The following is an 18621-nucleotide window of genomic DNA, read 5'->3' as shown; positions in this document are numbered from 1 at the left end:
AACCCATAAAGAGTTCAAGTTTTGGGGCTGGAGAACAAATCACTGGTCTTGGCATCCATTTTAATGGGAAAAAATGAGTTTAGAGTCAAAGAAGGAATAGGAGGCGTTGGCCGAGGTGCCCCTGGTAAACCCCGCTCAGGGATACGCAGACATTCCAGTGCCATTTTTGCAATTGGTGAGTCCAGCGACATAATCGTGATATTTTTTTTCCCTTAAAGTCACAGATATTTCAGCCGGGAACAAGTTCATGTTTTATTTGAACGAACCAGACCTACAAGAACACACACTTCCTCCTCATTTAGTGGTGACGGCGACTCCCCTTTTGACCCAGGCGTTGCTGTTGAGCAGGGAGAGCATGAAGCGGGCCACGTCCCCCCGGGCCACCGCGCTGCCGGCCGGGTTGCCCGTGCCGTTTGGCACAAAGTAGCCCTCGTGGGTGAGGAACTCCTGAGCTGCAGAGGACACAGGAGAGGAAACCAGACCTGGTGTGTCTGTCGGTGGGCTTATCTGCTCTTCCGTGCGTGAACACGGGGATTAATTGAAGACGTGAACCGGAGTGATGGAAAACCCAACATTTCATTCAAACGTGGCTTGAGGAAAATAGAATATATGACAAAAAGCTTGGACGACCAACAAATGGCGCTAGCGCTTCATGGTTTTTGCCCTGTGGTTCTGGTTTTACCTGAAGCGGGCAGGTTCTTGAGGCCCGGCGGACGAACCACGGTCCAGTTGATGTCCACGGTCCTCTGCAGGAGCTGCTCCATCTCATACATGTTGTTGAGGACGCTTCGGATCATCGGCAGCAGCAGGAAGCGGATCAAGTAGGACGACTGCGCTCCGGAGTCGGCTGACGACGGAAGACGGCGGCACATTTAAAGGCCATTGGATGGTAATTATCGGGGCGGTTTTAGCAGGAGAACCGCCGTCACCCGAACCAACTTGAATTCAGTCGGTTCACTTAATTCAGAGGGAAACGCTAAGAATTTCAGGAAAACTTCTGGATTTCTTTCGGTGCACAACAGCGCCCCCTGGTGGCCGTTAGACAGAACTCACTTTTCAGTCATCGAGACAAACCTCCGAACAATCAAAGGGTTTCTTCTGCAAAGACACCGGCAAGAACCCTGTCAAGTGGAATCCAATACCTCTCATTGCTTATTCAAATTAAGAAAATGAAAGAAGCCGCAGCTGGATGCACGAATTCTCTGAAGGCTTTTCGGACGTGCTCGTATAAAGACACGTCAACGCCTCCATTTCAGTACGTTTTATTGACCTATTTCCCATTTTCATCAGGCGGATGAGATGAAAAGCTCTGAGTCGGTATGGTTTGATTGTCCAGGACCAGATGGACTTTGTTTGTTTTGTTTACGCCATAAATATGAACACATTCACGCAAACATAGAAGCAAAGTCTTGTGGACTTACGCTCGGTGTACCAGGAGGTCATGGTGATGATCCTGTTGATGCGGACGTCTTGCATGGCGCTGATCATGGCGCTCATGGAGTGCGTGTATCCCGTCACGCCGGCGAAGAACGAGGCCGGGAACCCGAGGCAAGACATGATCACATCCTGCCCTTTGAAATGAGGCTTCAGGCTCTCCGCCGAGAAAACGTCGGCCTCTACGACCTGGCGGTGAGGACGACACACACAGCAGTGAGCTTCGGAGGTTACTTCAACTCTACATCATCATAAAAACAATCACAATTATATTTATAGAGAGCTTTTCCATCACATTCGGTATGAACGGTAGGAAGAAATGCATTGCTGATACAAACACTGGATGTATTTGTGTGTTTTATGAATAGTTGAATTGTGGACAAGAATCCGCAGCCCCCGTTTAGTTTTGTTGTTGTAAATCAGTCCCGACCAAATGAGCCGAAACGCGTTTCCATGCGCCGACGCGGTGGATATAAAAAGGCAGCGCGACAATTGAGGATTTCAGTCGGAGTTAATTGGCGATAAAGTATACAGTTGCTGAGCGAGCCTGACGCACTCAGCGGACAAGCTCGGTCGTGTATTTCAGGACACATGTTAAGAAAAAGAAAATATCAAGAAAAATAAATGATTACCTTGAGGTTGACATGGTGCACTGAGATTTTCCCGGGATTCCTGACGACGGCGGTCACGATGTGGCCCTGCTGCAGCGCCTGGCCGACCAGATACTGGCCGGTCTGCCCCGTGGCTCCCAGCACGGCGATCCTCATCCTCTCGCGGCGTCAGGGTGGCGGCGCACTGACGGGCACGCCGAGCTGCAGACAGGAGGGTTGTGAGAAGCCGAGAGCTCTAGAGACTCCCCACAGGGAGGGTCCTTACCGCTTTTTTCAAGTTCAAGCGTGGAAAAATGCTTTTTATTTCATCGGTCGGATAAAGTCGCGTGAAGGAGGCGCAGGTTCGTCATGTGACACCACGAGTGTACGATTAAGACCCGGTTCAGGTTGAAGCTACCTTTCCATTGGCGATCGCAGAATCGCCTCGGACGGCGCGGGAGGTGCGAAACAAGAGGCCGAAACACAGCGTCGCGTCCGGCAGCTCGCGGGCAGAAGCTCAGCTTCCATTGTTTATCTGGAGAGGCCGAGCACGGCCTGCGACAAGTTTGGAGCAATAAATCCACGGGATGTATGGATATTTAGGGGCTTGGTGCAAAAACCTGAAACATTTATTTGAATTGGCTTTTTGATTTATAAATATATATTTTGGGGTGTTATGTGAAATAGCCCTTTTTTATTCGTAGTGACAGCTGACTGCAGGTCCCGGTGCATGTGATAGGACGACACCAGAAGCCGACAGCGTTTTTGGTTTGCTGCAGGGAATCGCTTGAGTTCAGCCTTTTATTTCATAAATACAATGAGGACTTAAGTTGATATTGAGTGTTTTATTTGAATGACACCTTTGTAATGCAGTTCAAAATGCTTTTGTTACATGAACAAATAGAATTTCATTTTTTCCATACACGGCATAGAGTGGACACACACACACACACACACACACACACACACACACACATATATATGCAGTATTATCCTTATTTTAGGGTCTATTTAGGGTTTGGTGGCTCTGGTTTTTTCCGTCCCTGTAGGAAACCCATCCAAATGGCTCTTTGAGCGTCGAACGTTGCCGACCCCTGGCAAACCCACAAGATGTCTTAAATCACAGCGCACGCAGATTTACGCCGGCTGATGTCAGTCAGTGACGGATTCCCAGAAAAGTTCCCAGATAACATTAGCGATGAAACTCTCCATTTCATCTGCCAGGAGACAACGGCCATTTGTGCCCTTTTTTGAAATTTTGCCTAATTGATTATCCGTGCATCGGGGGAGGATGACTCGCACTGTGGTCAGATGTTCCCTGAAGAGGCCAGACTGAGGCTGGGCGTTGAAAGGAAGGATAGTAAATTATTCTCAGAATGTATTGCTTCCAGTGGTGGATGTGGTTTCTGCCATGTTAAAGCTAAATGAACATGAAGTCATATGCCATAATGCGACAGTGGCTCCATAGAGAGCTTTTAAACAATCCCCCTCTGCCATTTTTATATCATTTCCCTGCATCTGTTTCCCTGGCGCTGTCAATGATTTGAATTTAAGTTGTCAAATACAACAAAACACACCGTGCAGAGTGGAATTTCTGCTTATTCTCAGTAGAAGGTTGGCGGTTCGATCCCCCGGCTCTTCCTGCCTGCCGGCCGGAGCGTCCGCAGGCAAAACACCGAAGCCTGCGTGTGAATGTCATCCGGCGTGAAGCGATTTGAAACTGCGAGGCGTGAAAGAACTACGGAACTGCAGAGTTTCCTGAAGCCGATGCCTCGGGAGCATTATGAAATCCTTAAACCACCAGAAAAGTCAGGAGTCCAACAACCTGCGTGTTGGTGATTCCTCTTTTGTGTTTGACGGTGGAATGTTTTACAGCAGTTTACAGCTGGTTACCACATCTGACAAAGTCTAATCTTTTTGTGGCGCAAGAACCACGTCATCTCTACTTGTTGAGCCTCAGAACTAAGTCCTGTTTTTAGTCGTCACTGGAATATTGTGACTCCTCTCAGATGACTATCATACATTTGATTACCACTCGGCATTTCCTTGTGGGTCCAGAAAATTCCCCCACTTAAGATAATTAGAAACTGTCCCATCAGTGAGACAAAACCAGAGAAATGGATTTTCTGCCACAACAGGCCAGGACAACCTGACAGATTAAAACCACCAGCGATGTTTATAAAACACAACATTCACACAGAATGGATTCCTTTCAGAATTTTACAGATGTTACAAAATGAATGCAAGATATTCCACATTCCTATGTATTTCACGGTCACTTGGGAGTATAATTGTATCTAATTGTGCTGCCCTAAAATAGAATGCATTATAAAAGGCTTCTGCACCATCTCCTGAGAGATGCAGTTATGTGCGAGATTACCATTACGAGACTATATTCTACACATCGGGCCTTCCGAGCAATGATTAATCCAACATTAATATCCCATCTGGTGAACACATGGAAGCTGTGTTACTATAACCTTGAATAGCTTTCACCTCTTTATAGGGAAGCGGGTGCTTTAGATTAGACTCAACTTTATTATCATTACGGACGTAAAGATACAGAGTCATGAAATAAAGTTAGCATCTGAACCAAAGTGCATATGTACAGAATACGCAGATCAATGCAGTATTAAAGAATAAATGCATCGATGCATTTTTTACAGAGAGTGCAAGTAGAGGTGGATAAGATATGAGCAGAATATGTCCAGCTGATGCAAGTATGGTGGATTATTGTTCTGTGCAGATTAAGTACAAATGGGTAGTGATTAGTAGGATTAACAGATGCTAATTTGCGGATGGAACTAGAAAGATACAGATGTTTTTATTCATTCCAAGGGCGAAATTCACAAAAGTTTATAGATCCCCGTCATATTCAGAGAAACATATACCTTCATTTAATAATGAAGAGCTTCCAACCGGTGTAATTTGCTGATATTTTGGATCGTGTCAATAAAATGACCCTCATAAACACATCCAAGCTAAGGTTAGCCACCTAGCTACAGGTGACGTTAGCTAACGCATACAAATGACAACTGTAAGTTCCGTGTGCCGAACTATTAATTTACTTTCAGATAAAAACGTCAGAAGTGATTATACTCACCCTGGACATGGGTCGTACTTGGGTGACACACCTGCGAATTAAAACATTTTAGTCAAATCAAAGCACTTCCGGTTGAAACCGCCGTGTAAAAACACACGTTCAGGAACTGGATTTGATTGACAGCCGGCGGTGACGAAGGGGGCGTTCAAGGTTGGAAAGAAACACGTTTTAAACGCGAAATAAACTGGTTAAAAGGTTCTTTAACGGTTTACTAATAAGATAAAATAAGATAAACTTTATCGATCGTCAAAGGGGAAATTTCTTTATCATAGCAGCATAAATGTTATAATGTCCAAGAGGGAAAAAAGGAAATAAATATGATTATAAATATGAGTGTAAATTTAAATAGAAAGGCAGAGGACAGGATATAGCAAGACAACAAAAGACAACAACAACAACAATAAACAACAACATCGGGGATGACAGAGAGCTACATCAAGGAACCGTAAGGGTGAAAAGTACACAAGTAGAACTTAACAACAATATAAATTGTGACAACCAAACAACAATATAAATGGAGTGACTGCTAGAACGAAACAACAATATAAATATAAATAAAGTGACAAGAAAAACAACAATATAAATAGAGGGACAGCTAAATAACAATATGAATAGTGACAACTAAACAACAATATAAATGGAGTGACTGCTAGAACTAAAAAGCAATATTGATATAAATAGAGTGACAAAAAAACAACAATTTAAATTGAGCGGTAGCTAAATGGCAATATGAATAGTGACAACTAAACACTGTAAAAGGAGTGACAACAAAACAACAATATAAATGGAGTGATTGTTAGAACTAAAAAACAGTATAAATATAGATAGTGACAAAAAAACAACAATAAAAATTGAGCGGCAGCTAAATAACAATATTAATAGTGACAACTAAACAACAATATATATGGAGTGACTGCTAGAACTAAAAAACAATATGAATATAAATAGAGTGACAAAAAAACAACAATATAAATAGAGAGACAGCTAAATAACAATATTCATAGTGACAACTAAACAATGTAAATGGAGTGACAACTAAACAACAATTAAAATAGAGTGACAGCTAAATGACAATATAAACAGAGTGACAAAATAAATGTCACTAAATAGTAATAAATAGTAATGAATAAAGTACATAAATGTTGCATTTAAGTTTGCAGCTTCTTCGTTTTCCATGTTTCGGAAGGAATTCACAAGTTTGCCTTGTTTGAATCCTCTTTTATTTCCTTCTTGACAGCTGCGGGAATCAACTGACGTAAAAAACTAACGTCAAGTGAGCTGAGCAGTCGCGAAAAACTAAAACAAGTCCCAAACCTTGTCATAAAGTGCTATACATTATCCAAATACAAATATAACATATGTATGCATATGTACAACATATGTAAACTAGAACGTAAACTGAAATCAAACTAATTAGTTCACCTATCTCAACAATAAATAACAAAAATAGGCGGGATATGGCAGGATGTTGAGGGACATCAAAGTTATATGTAAGTAACTTTAAATAAATGAAATCTTTGTAGTGAGTCACGAATGTTGGTATTTATGTCGATGTTTGTTTTCTGTGTGATTTTGTGGTTGCTGGGAATGATGTGGGTGTAGTTTGTTTGTTTATTTTACCTGGAATTGAGCGGGAGCGGTTAGTTATATTGCAGGCTGGTGTTGCCTGCAATAACTACAACCATATTTAGATTAAGAACACGATTATATTTCCATCGCCCGACAGCCGATATTTACATTTATTATACACAAACAGTGTCTACACGATGTATATATGGGGATGTATGTGCAGTGCATGTATGTATTTATATTGTAAAAATGTACTGAAGTGTTTTTTTTTTACGTTTCCTGCTGCGTCCTCCTCATGCGTTCAGCTGAACTCTCCTGGAACGGCGGATTAGAAACGATAACGATAAAACGAAGGTGTCGGGCTTTTCCATGTGGGAGGCGTACCTGAGCTTTGACGTCCCGTTGGACCACCTGACCTCCTCCTAGCCTCGCTCCTGCCGCCTCTGCGCTTTGTCCACCTCCTACGTAATGCGCAGTCTAGTCGCATCAAGTAATTAGCTCAAGTAATCCACTTGTGGCACCGTGCCTCGCTTATACCATCTTACCCAGGGGACTAAAGACCAAACCGGCTCGCGTGGCGCTCGGACCGGCAGTGCGCCGGCAGGATCTGCACACATGAGGCCTCTGCGCTGACGGATACGCTCCATTTCGGCGCTTCGGACGGCCGCGAGAGAGCCGAGCACGCGGTTCCCGAGGCCATCGGTCCGGACCGGAGGAGGATGCAAGAGAGGAAACGTCTCTGTGAGCACTCGCCGAATCAGAAAGCCGACGGGAAGACGCCAGAGGGGAGCGGACACACTCGCTGAGCGCGTAAGTAGACGCCTGATACTTCCAGACGGCCGCAGGTGGATGTGGACTCTTCAACCCGGAACCCAAATAAAGGCTGATTCTTTGGTGCCGATTGGTTTGTCCTGGGCCGGGTTATCCTCTAAACCAGGGGTCGGCAACCCGTGACACCCAAAGAGACATTTGGACCCGGTTTCCTGGGAAAAGAAAACTCCGGGAGCCGCAATTACTTTTTGGCGTCTGAAATAAAGGTACCACTGTATATATTGCTTTTTATTACCTTTACACTTTGTATAAACAAGTGTGTTGCTTCTGAAATTCACAAAGTATTACAGAGAAAATTAAATTGTATTTATGTAATGAACTCATTTTGAGCTTTGGGCTTTCAGAGCGTGTAGCGGAGCCTTGACCTGAATTTTAAAAATAAATCGGGAAAAAATCACTGTCGGTAAACAATAAAAAATAAATATTTGCAAAATATCTTCATAAATATTTATTTTACCTGGTTTATGGGACTTCCGCGCCTGAACTTCTGCGCACAGCATCTGCACATCGGGACTTTACCGGCTGGCAGGTATACCGGCTTCCGCCAGTGTGACGTTATTTTGAGAAAAATAATAAATATGATTTTATTTAATATTTCAAGATCACAATAATCTTCCAACTTAGAACCAAAAGTAAAAAAAAAGGAATTAACACAAATGAAATACACTTCAATTAAATATTTATCATTTATTTTCCCAAGCCGCTCGGAGCCGCGGGCTGCCGACCCCTGGTTTAGATACACCTACGACCCAAAACTTCAAATTAAAGATACTTTATTATTTCACGTAAATGCATTTGAAAGCACACGGTTCGCTCCGAATACACTTTCTTACTAGATGAACGTGAAATCCCGCCGGGCTTTGGTCATTTTAGGCAAACGCCTGTTTTTCTTTTCCCACGTTAAAAGTAAATACAGCATAATTGACGCGTTTTGATATTAGTCATGTTGACATTTAAAACGCTGTTTGTTTCCCTCTAAATCTCAGCATTGGGTCTCAGCCCGGAGGCGTGATGACACGTCCTCCTGGAGTTTTTTTTTTTAGACGCCCGGCTTAAGCCTTCATAGAATTCCGACAAAAGCGGTCCTCGTTGGCAGGATTTAGGCCGGCCGTAGAGGTCAGGAGCGAGCCAGCAGATAACCAGATTACTGCTCCATCGGGAAACGAAAGCGTTGACTGGTGAAGTTAGCAAAAAGCAAAGGGGCCGTCGTTTCGGACGTCAAATGTGCCGATCCGGCCCTCCCGGTCTCACGGGTGTTCATGGGTGTTTGTTGCGGTGAACAGGAACAGCCATGGGATGTGGCGTCACCAAGTCCAACCAGTTTCACAAACACTCCAAGAAAGGTAGGCCTGATGTCGGACGGGGCGGCTCGTCGTAGAATCGCCCCGGCGTCGGGTTAGACCCCGCCGCTCGGGTTCAACAGGAGGGTAAAAAAAAACAGAACATTATAAAATAACATTACAAAATATGCAACTCATGATGATGACGAATTGTGGGCCGGTCGCTTCGACAACAAACCTCCTGTTCGTCCCCGAGCCCTGCCGTTTCCCCCCGAATCGCGTTAAAAGTCCTTTTCCCACATTTGTGAAGTCATTTCATTGTAACTCCCGCTTCTGTGTTTCCTTTTAGTGAACTGGAAAGCAAAGATATATGAGGGGGAAGCCTGGGCGCGTCAGAAACTACCGAATTGTTGCCAGATCTCGTGCCCCGTCTGGTTTTGGTGGCAGTTTCCCTTTCACATATCTTGGACGGGCGCAGAGCCGACGCTGACCCTGAACCATCTTTGTGGAATTTCCCCGTTTTCCTGGCGTTTTCTTGTGATCTGGGTTTAACGTGTGCTGATCGATCTGTTTTCCCTTGTTTCTCACCGCCGCCCGCCGGCCCTCAGCCGTCACATGTAAGCCACGTCTCTTTTGTTTTCTCTCCGACAAGCAGAAACTCCATGTTTCTGTGCTTCGGTATCTGGATGTTTGAGACTCCGCAACATAGAAAGAAGTCCATTTCACAATTCTGCGGCACCAAAACCCCACTTGCCCCGTATTTGAGGCCGATTAGCCGACACAAGGTGTTGGGTGCAGAACGCTACGAGGTACCTTTTCCCCGGGAAGGAGCGGATCTATTAGATCTCGCTGAGATTCTTCATTCTTAAACGAAATGCTTATTTGGCTCCCAATGAGTGGAACTTCCGAGTCCCAAGGAAGAACCCAGGCCAGGCCTGCTAAGGGATCTGAACACCTGTTGCTAATGGAGCCGCGTAGAAACGGATGCATCACAACAGCTAAAGTTATTGAGGACAATGTGGACAATCAGAACCTCGGGTCTTTCCTGACTGGGGAAAATATGAGGCTGTGATAATATTTCCGGCAACATTTCCATTGCGTTTCTTTCCCAGCTATAAGAGCCGCCGTCCTCATCCAGCGATGGTACCGTCAGTACGTGGCCCGCACCGAGATGAGGAGGAGGTACACCTGGCACATCTTCCAGTCCATCGAGTACTCTGGAGAACAGGCCCAGATCAAGGTGACGCTCCAGCAGCTTCCTCTCCTGGATTTTCCTGTACATTTTAGAGATTAAACCTGAAGCTCTGGCCTCTCTCCGCAGCTCTACAACTTCCTCGGCTACCTCATGGACAATTTCACACCGTCGAGCAACGAACGTGAGCTCGACGTCCCCGCGAATTTCGGGCCGAAGCGCCCGCGCCGTTTGTCTCGCAAAAAGAACCTGACGATCTGAACGCCGCCTTTCCAGGAAACCTGATCTCGCACATCTTCAGGGAGAACGAAGTGTGCCGGGACACCGAGTGGGAGAGGTACTTCTGCTACAGGAACATCGAGGTGCCGGACATCTACTCGGGGCCCCACCTGACCTTCCCTCTGACGGTGGAGCAGACCGTCGGCTTGGTGGACGCATTCAGGAACAAGAAAGTACGTGAACGTCGGCTCTTTTGCTGGTCATATCACCACAGGCGGGTCTTTTGAGTCACGCACCGGATGAAGGAAGTCCTCCATTCTGTTTGCGAAGATCAGATTTAAATGTAGCGTCACACCATCGTCTTCGATAGGCGACGCCTTGAGTTTGAGTCCGTGGAGGTTCTCGTTCACCCGGGTCACTGATAACACTTGTTGGATCTTGCTTGAAGATGCTTCATCTCTCATGTGAGAGGCGTCGCCAGTCGGAGTTGCAACTCCTTTTGGCGCCGTTGCATTTCTGGGAACTCTTGCGTTTTCAAAACCCGACGAGCTTTTGCAGTGAAAATGACACGGACAAATAAATGTGGACGCTCGGGGATTAGCTTCGAGCGGTTTCTACCGCCGACGCGGGTCCGAAACCACGCGAGCGCATTTTCGTTCGGATGAATAACTGAAATCAAATCGACGTCGGATCAGCAGCGGAAGAAAAGAAAAGCCAGGAGTCGTTCGCTGAGCAGTTGATGTCCATGACTAGTGGCCGCTAACCAGTTGCTATCTGTCCTCCGAGCAGCAGCTGCACTCGCGCTACGTCCTCCAACTCCTCCTGGAGACCTGGAAGCTGCTCCGCATGTTGCCCAACATCAGCCGCATCTCCACCTGCCAGAGCAAAGAGATTACAATCTGCGGTGAGTTCTGCGAGGAAAACAATCTTTAAAACAGGAATCCTGCTATGGGGCGGCACGCCGGCGCCGCGGTTAGAGCTTCCAGCTCAAGGCTAGAAGGTCCACGCTTGGACTCCAACAGGGGAGAGTCCACGTTCTCCTCGCGTCCGCATGAAGCTCCTCTGGTTCCACTCTGGCTCACCGGAGACCCGACATATTCCGGACGTATCCCTCATGGACTCTGAGTTTTCCCTGAAATGCATCTTTTCTCCCTTGCAGGTGATTTGCACGGACAGCTGGAGGACCTCCTGCTCATCTTCTACAAGGTTGTCACGCAAACTCCTCCGATTTTTGAATCGAAGCACATTGAAATGCATCCTTTTCCGTTTGAAGGCGTCGTCCTCCAGCAGCGAAGGACGTCCTCCTGAGAGCGCAGTTTCTTTGCACCTGCGTCACGCTGAGCTGTACTTTCCCTGCAGAACGGCATGCCGTCCTTGGAGAACCCCTATGTCTTCAACGGGGACTTTGTGGATCGAGGCAAAGACTCCATCGAGATCCTCCTCATCCTCTTCTCCTTCCTCCTGGTGTATCCCGGCGAAGTCCACCTCAACCGAGGGAACCACGAGGACCACATCATCAACCTGAGGTTGGAACCTTCGACGGTTGGAACAAAAACGACGTCCCGCGGTGACGTTTTGTGTTTTCTAAATGTTTCTCTGGCCGCCGCAGGTACGGCTTCACCAAGGAGGTACTGACCAAATACAAGGTATGTTTGTTTGTTTATCCCCGGCTTGTAGCTCCTTCGCTTTCCGAACGAGCGCGTAGCCGGGACGTGTTTTTATCCCCTCTATCTTTGGAGCGGCAAATTAAAATGGCCGAAGTCACCTAAGCGTTCTGGGCAAAGCTCGATACGCGTTCCCTCGATACGACGCCGGCACTCCTCCTGGGCGCTAAGAGGATTTCTGGTCATTAAATCGGAGGATCTGGCTCTCGGCTTTTCCGCGAGTCGGACGGGTCTCGACGGGTCAAAGACTCACGCGCGACAACGTGGAATCCCCGAAGTTCTGGACGCGCCGCTCACCTCGGCCTCATCTGTTTGGTCGAATCGGGGCGTTCTCCTGGGCGAGCCGACGCCAGGGCGGCTTCTGCGCTCGGGTTGCGCTCGTTCCTCCGGAACGAGCTCCTCCGGGGCGTAAACGGCCCTCGATGGTGTTTTGGGGAAAAAGGGTTTCAGGTGCGGGAGGAACCCGCGGGAAATTCTTAAACCGCCTCCGCGCCGGTGCTTCTCCGCAGATGCACGGCAAACGGATCCTGAAGCTGCTGCAGAAGATCTTCAGCTGGTTGCCACTGGCGACAGTTATTGACCAGAAAGTCCTGGTTCTCCACGGAGGCATCTCGGACACCACGGACCTGGGCGCCCTGGTCAGAGTGGACAGACACAACGTGAGCGGACGCCGGGACTTTCGGGTTCGGACGGGAGTTTCCATTTTGTGGTCAGCCGGCGATCTGCTCTGTCTGTCCAGTACGTGTCGGCGCTGAGGCCTCCGAAGAAGAGGCTCGGCCAGAGCTCGGCCGGGACGTCCGTCGACTCCGACATGGACGACGAGTGGTCCACCGGCAGGATCTTCCAGCGCCGGGCCTCCCTCAGATACCCCAAATCCTTCGGCGTCCGCGACAGCTTCGTGAACCGCTCGCTTCAGGACTTCTCCGATCGGATCAAGGTCAACATCCGCGAGGAGCTGCAGATTTTGCAGCACAGAAATTCCATCTCTGTCAACTTGGGCATCGGCGGGGCGCAAATCGAGAGGACCCCGACCTTGTCCTCCGACTCAATCAACGCTGACTCGGCCAAAGAGGAGTGGAAACAGGTGATGTAGCTTAGCACCGCGATCGGCGCTTCCTCCTCGCAGCAAGAAGGTCCCTGTTGGATTCCCGCAGGACTCCTTTCTGTCTGGAGTCTCCATGTTCTCCCTCGTGAATCACAGTCAATCGTTGTATGTCTGCTTGTGTGTCTGGTTGTGTGTCTCATATTCCCTTTTCTTTATCAGTTGGCTGATTGTTTAGTTGATTGATTGATCGACCAAACGGCTCACCCGACAAATCCATTGGAAAGTAGGCCTGAAACGTCCTCCTGCCTCGTTCAGAATCGGAATCAGAATCTGAAAAACGCGTTATTTTTTCCCGCGAGGGGCGATTGGAGGGGTTGCGCTAGTTAGCTGCGTTAGCTCAGGCAGCTAGCAAAGCCTTCGTTTCGGTTAGCGGGGACGCCCGAGATGAGGAAGGTGTAAAGGGGGATATATTAAAAAAAAACTGGAAAAAATAAGCTAAAACAAAAAAAAGTAGAAAATGCTCCGCAAGAGGACTGACCCAGAACCGGGAAAACAGAAGGTCTCGACGCCTCGAAACCTTTCCAGAATCAGAGGAAACTATTTGTCATCTTCCCTGCAGGAAGCCGGACCCGCCTGTCCGTTTTATTTTGGGCGTCGAATGGTCACAACGGTGTTATTTAGGCGGCTGAGATGTGACGCCGGTCATGAACTTAGTGCCTGAAACGCGTCCCGATGGACTAAATCTGTCCTGAGTCAGTAATCAACTCTCACCTGAAGGAGGTGGCCGGCGCTCTGTTGACTCTGCGAGCCTTAAACGGCCGTAATCCGTCGCGTCATTAATCCCTCTGCCGTGACTTCAATCTGCGTCTCAAACCCTCCGTCAGCACCTTAATCACAACCTCCGAGGTTCCCGGTCCCGTCACGATTCACGTCCCGCCGTAAAGTACTCACGCCAACCGTAAAAACGATCGTATCGTCCGCGAACCACGCCAGGCTGTCGTGGCGTTCGCTCCTTCAGATCCCGGGGTCTCGCCTACGATCCGTTGATTTCATTACATTACATTTCATTACATTCGGCAGACGCTTTAATCCAAAGGGACTTACAATAGAGGACATGAGGACTGCAAATACACTTGGAAATACAAGATGCACAGGAAATATACAGAAGCCGGGGTTAGTGAGTTTTTTTTTTTTTTTTGTTTGTTTGTTTTTTTTGACAAAGACATACACAAACGTCCACACACACACACACACACTGCACAGCCTAACTTGGTGCCTAACCTGATCTGGGGCAGCTCAAGCATCAAAAAGTCCTAAAAGAGAAATGTTTTTACCTGTTTCTTGAAGGTTGAGAGAGATGATGCTGGTCTTGTTGCTTCTGGAAGTTTGTTCCACCACTGAGGTAGTAGAACTGAGAAGTTTGGCCTGAGATGGCTTAGAGCGAGCAGAAGGTGCTGCTAGTAGGTTTGTATCAGAGGAACGCAGCTCTCTGCCGGGAACATAAGGTCTCATCATTTGGTTCAGATATGCCGGACCTGTTCCTGAGGTGGTTTTGAAGGCCAGGGTCAGGACCTTGTGCTCGATCCGTTTCCTAGTCATGTTGGCTTGTGAATGACGGATACGAGGAGCTTCGAGGCGCGCAGGAGGTTCGGGGGAGACCTTGAACCGCCCGGAGCTTGTCGGCATGACGCCGATGAGAATGAACGGTCGTACGTCTCAATATAACGTGCCGCCCGTGTCCCGGCAGATCCTGGACCTGCTGTGGAGCGACCCCATGCCCCAGGAGGGCTGCATCCCCAACGAGCTGAGGGGCGGCGGCTGCTACTGGGGTCCGGACGTCACCGAGGACTTCCTGAACCGACACAACCTCCAGCTCATCATCCGCTCGCACGAGTGCAAACAGGACGGATACGAATTCTGCCACAACCGCAGGGTGAGAGCCGGGACCTTCAGCCGACCGGACGCCCCGCGGTGGACGAGACCCCGGCTCGGGGATGAAGTATCTCCTCCCTTGTGGTTCCCCAGGTGCTCACTCTCTTCTCCGCCTCCAACTACTACGACGTGGGGAGCAACAGGGGCGCCTACGTCAAACTGGGCCCGGACCTCGTGCCTTATTTGGTCCAGTACCAGGCCAGCAGCATGACCAGGGAGCTCACCGCCAGGCAGAGGTACCTCCGTCCCGACGCCCGGTTTCCTTCCAGCACCTGAAAAAGGAAAACTAACATCTGACCTTTGACCCTCCCCCGCCTCGGGCAGCGTCGGGCGAACCGAGCGGTCGGCGCTGAAGGTCCTGCGGGAGCAGCTCTTCTCACACAAGTCGGACCTGCTCAGTGCCTTCAAGAGGTTCGACGGCGAGAACACCGGTGAGCTTCACTTCTCGGGAGGAGAGCGGGAGGCGGAGAAGGACCGACAGGAAGTAGAATTCTGAATTCCCGTCCGTCCGGCAGGCCTGGTGTCTCTGACCGACTGGGCCACGGCGGTGGAAAGCGTGATGCGCCTGAACCTCCCCTGGAGGATGCTGCGAGGCCAGCTGGTCACCTGCAGGCCCGGCGACGCCATGATCGACTACCACGACTGGTTCAAGGAGCTCGCCATCAAGGGGCCCAACACGGACGTGAGCGCCGCCGGCTCCGCCTCCGCCTCCGCCTCCGCCGCCCGTTCCCGAAATCGTTCTCCAACAAACTCAAATCCGCCTTCTGCTTCCGCAGCACATCGACCAGAGTCTGATCGAAACGCTGTACCGCCATCGCTCCACGCTGGAGACCATCTTCAGGATCGTGGACACGGACAACTCGGGTAAGACGTGAGCTCTCCTCCGACTTGCCGCGAGGGCGCCGATGCTTTGCCGCCGCCTTTCCGGGATGCTGCTCCCTTCTGTTCCTGAAACAACGGGCACAATGCACTTCTATTTCTGGAACAACCTTGACGGAGCTGTGAAGTGACACGACGCACTTCTAATGTTCGTGAAACGTCTCCTTGGGTTTCCTCCAGATGTTTCCCTCTCCATGGAAACCGCGAGTCTCAGGAAGTCCGTACTCCAGAGATAGGACTGGAACGAACGCCGCCGGCTCTCACCGGCAGAACATTCAGGCATTGTGGTCCGCAGAGATGTTTGCCGATGACATTCTGATCTATAGCGAGAGCGAGGAGCGGGCAGGAGGAACATCTAGAGAGGTGGAAGTTTGACCTGGAGAGGAGAAGGATGAAGGTTAGCAGCAGCGAGAAGGCATACATGTGTGAAAGAGAGGTGCGACGGTGAGGCTACAGGGAGCGGAGATGAAGAAGGTGGAGGAGCTTAAGTGATGACGGTCAACAAGAAAGTCAGCAAGCCGGTGGAGAAAAAAAGCATCAGCCAGAATGAAAGGAGAGGTGGAGAAGACGGAGGTGAAGAGCAGCTGTGGTGTCTGGTTTGGAGATACTGAGGAGAAGACAGGGGGAAGCGAGGAGGACGGAGAGGATCAGGAAGGAGGCCTTCAGAGGGACGGGGCAGATAAAGTCTCGCTGAGATGGTTTGGACGTGGACTGAGGAGGGATGGGAGGGCGCTGAGGCTGGAAGGTTGGAAGACCAGAGAGGAGCTTCATGGATGGAGGAAGAGAGGACAGGAGGTTTGCCGGTGTGAGAGGAGAGGGTCAGATGGAGTCAGATGATTGGCTGCGGGCCCTGCAAGGAGCAACCAAAGGAGAGCCAGAACATCCAGCTGTCCTATTAGACGAAGGCCAACCGGTGAAGATCCGCAGAGATTTTCATTCAGGCGGCAAAAAAGTGTGTCAGGGTTCGTTCCTCCAAGTTCCTCCTCCCTTAATCCTCCCCTCCTCCAGCCGTCCTCCGGCCCCGTTAAACCCAAGATTAACCCACTGATCTCCTGCCGGTTCCTCCCTCCTCCCTTCACCCAGTCAGCCAGAGCTTAATGAAGAAGCAAACCCTCGCTCGGTCACCCGCTCCCCCCGAACTGAAGGTCATAGAAAGCGGTGTTTGCTCCATGAATGAGGTAGAAGGTTCCAGCTGTGGTGGAGGACGCCGCCCACTGACGCCGCCCGCCCTTCCATCTCCGCAGGCTTCATATCCATGGAGGACTTCCGGCAAACGTGGAAGCTCCTCAGCGTCTACCTGAAGATGGAGATCACGGACGAGGCCATCTCCGACCTGGCGGTCGCCATCGACAGCAACCAGGACGGCAGCATCGACATCGAGGAGTTCATGGAGGCCTTCCGCCTCACGGACAAGAAGAGCCGTCTGGAGCGCGGGCGCAGCATGTTCATGGGCACGGCCACCGACCTCACCGCGCTGGACGCCGAGCCGGCGGTGTGAGAAGCATCCAACACCTCCGGAGGACCTTCGCGCACAGGTTACCTTCACTTCGCGGCCTCCGCGGTTTCCATCCGGCGTGCAGCCGAGGAGCATCTGAGGACTTTCTGTCAAAAAAAAGAGGTTCCGGATTCCAAAGACATTTAGTCCGAATATTCATTCCTGCGTTCGTAGAGGAGAGGCGTTCGCGTCTCCGAGATGAACCCCCTGCATGTGTTTGCACTGTGGGAGGAACCCGGAGAACCTGGAGGAGCTTCACCGGAGACGACGTGGAGGCTCCACACAGGAAACCTTCGGTCCAAAAAAACTTGACACGTAGCATCACCAGAAGACAGACTCAGAAAATAAATGCACAAAAAACATGCACAAATAAACCGCAACCTCTCGTTGCTGGTGCCTTAGCGACGGGAGCCTCCGAGCTCCTGGTGCAACTCAGCTGGAGCTCTGATGGAGCACTGATGGTGCACACATGGAGCTCTGATGGAGCACTGATGGTGCACACATGGAGCTCTGATGGAGCTCTGATGGAGCACTGATGGTGCACACATGGAGCTCTGATGGGTCCTCCAGGGTTGACCATGCAAACTGTTTCCTGTAAATACATCAGTCACATCTGTAGGATTCATATTTATGGGTAAATTTGGCGTGTATTATTATTATTATTATTATTGTCATCATCATTAATATTATCATAATCATCTTTATTATTACTATTATTATTATTATCATTATCATTATTATATCATCTATACCACTTATCCTACTCTCAGGGTGACAAGGACTATTATTATCATTATTACTATTGTTATCATTATTATTATTATTATATTATTGATTGCTATTCATAATTCTTCTGATTCTGTGAGTTGCATCCGTGCACGTATGTGCTTTCTGACTGCCTCCACTAGAGGGAGGAGGAGACCCTCTCTGCTCGGTTCGGTCCGGCGGGTGGAACCCGGGTGCAGTTTGAAGAATCGCGATCCGTCCAAAACTCATCATCCAAACCGACAACGGACTCTTTTTGTTTCCATGCATTTTTGTTTCCATTGCTGGATTGAGGCGGAGGCGATCCGGAGGAGGACGTGAGGCCGACGCTCGCCGCCGGGTTCCGAGTATTTAGAAATAAAAGGACACTTTGGAAGCAGCGAGAAGGGATGTTCAAGTCCCGGGTTGTTTTTTGTTTGTTTCTCCTTTTGTTTTGGATGTGCATTTGATCCAAATGAGCTTCAGCCCAGTTCCTGCAGATACAAGATCGGAAAACTAAACCTGTGGTGAATTAAAGAAGAAATGTGGATGACGCTGAGCTTGTTTGTACTTGTACTGCAGGCGTTACTCATCTAGTACTGCGTGGTGTACTCCAGGTACAGTCGAGTATCCTGCTTGAAACG

At 49.0% G+C, this 18621-nt stretch overlaps 2 protein-coding genes across 4 annotated transcripts; one reads left to right on the top strand and one right to left on the bottom strand.

The window, feature by feature from the left end:
• Positions 1-239: 239 nt before the first annotated feature.
• Positions 240-5244, bottom strand: LOC147221217 (flavin reductase (NADPH)-like). The gene is made up of 5 exons (XM_086169322.1): positions 5128-5244; positions 2067-2246; positions 1422-1623; positions 683-847; positions 240-452 (listed from the first exon to the last, which is right to left on the bottom strand). The coding sequence occupies exons 2-5, from the start codon at positions 2199-2201 to the stop codon at positions 295-297; spliced, it is 660 nt and encodes a 219-aa protein (XP_086025448.1). The 5' UTR covers positions 2202-2246; positions 5128-5244; the 3' UTR covers positions 240-294.
• Positions 5245-7278: 2034 nt separating this feature from the next.
• On the top strand, positions 7279-18560 carry ppef2a (protein phosphatase with EF-hand domain 2a). 3 transcript variants are annotated; one of them, XM_086169917.1, is made up of 18 exons: positions 7279-7506; positions 8811-8870; positions 9416-9424; positions 9920-10047; positions 10129-10183; positions 10276-10451; positions 11008-11122; positions 11378-11424; positions 11578-11744; positions 11828-11864; positions 12392-12541; positions 12622-12966; positions 14675-14860; positions 14953-15095; positions 15184-15290; positions 15375-15541; positions 15636-15723; positions 16983-18560. In XM_086169917.1, the coding sequence occupies exons 2-18, from the start codon at positions 8819-8821 to the stop codon at positions 17234-17236; spliced, it is 2226 nt and encodes a 741-aa protein (XP_086026043.1). In that variant the 5' UTR covers positions 7279-7506; positions 8811-8818; the 3' UTR covers positions 17237-18560. The 3 variants fall into 3 exon arrangements, with proteins under 3 accessions (XP_086026043.1, XP_086026042.1, XP_086026041.1); XM_086169916.1 differs by lacking the exons at positions 7279-7506; positions 8811-8870 and having other exon boundaries at positions 9277-9424; XM_086169915.1 differs by lacking the exons at positions 7279-7506; positions 8811-8870 and having other exon boundaries at positions 9277-10047.
• The last annotated feature ends 61 nt before the right edge of the window (positions 18561-18621 follow it).

This window comes from Fistularia commersonii, chromosome 22 (assembly GCF_037954325.1).
Source record: "Fistularia commersonii isolate RoL2024-O1a breed Wild chromosome 22, RoL_Fcom_v1.0, whole genome shotgun sequence".
Taxonomy (NCBI): domain Eukaryota; kingdom Metazoa; phylum Chordata; class Actinopteri; order Syngnathiformes; family Fistulariidae; genus Fistularia; species Fistularia commersonii.
The sequence above is the reverse complement of the archived record's forward strand: the minus strand, read 5'-3'. Positions and strand labels throughout refer to the sequence as shown.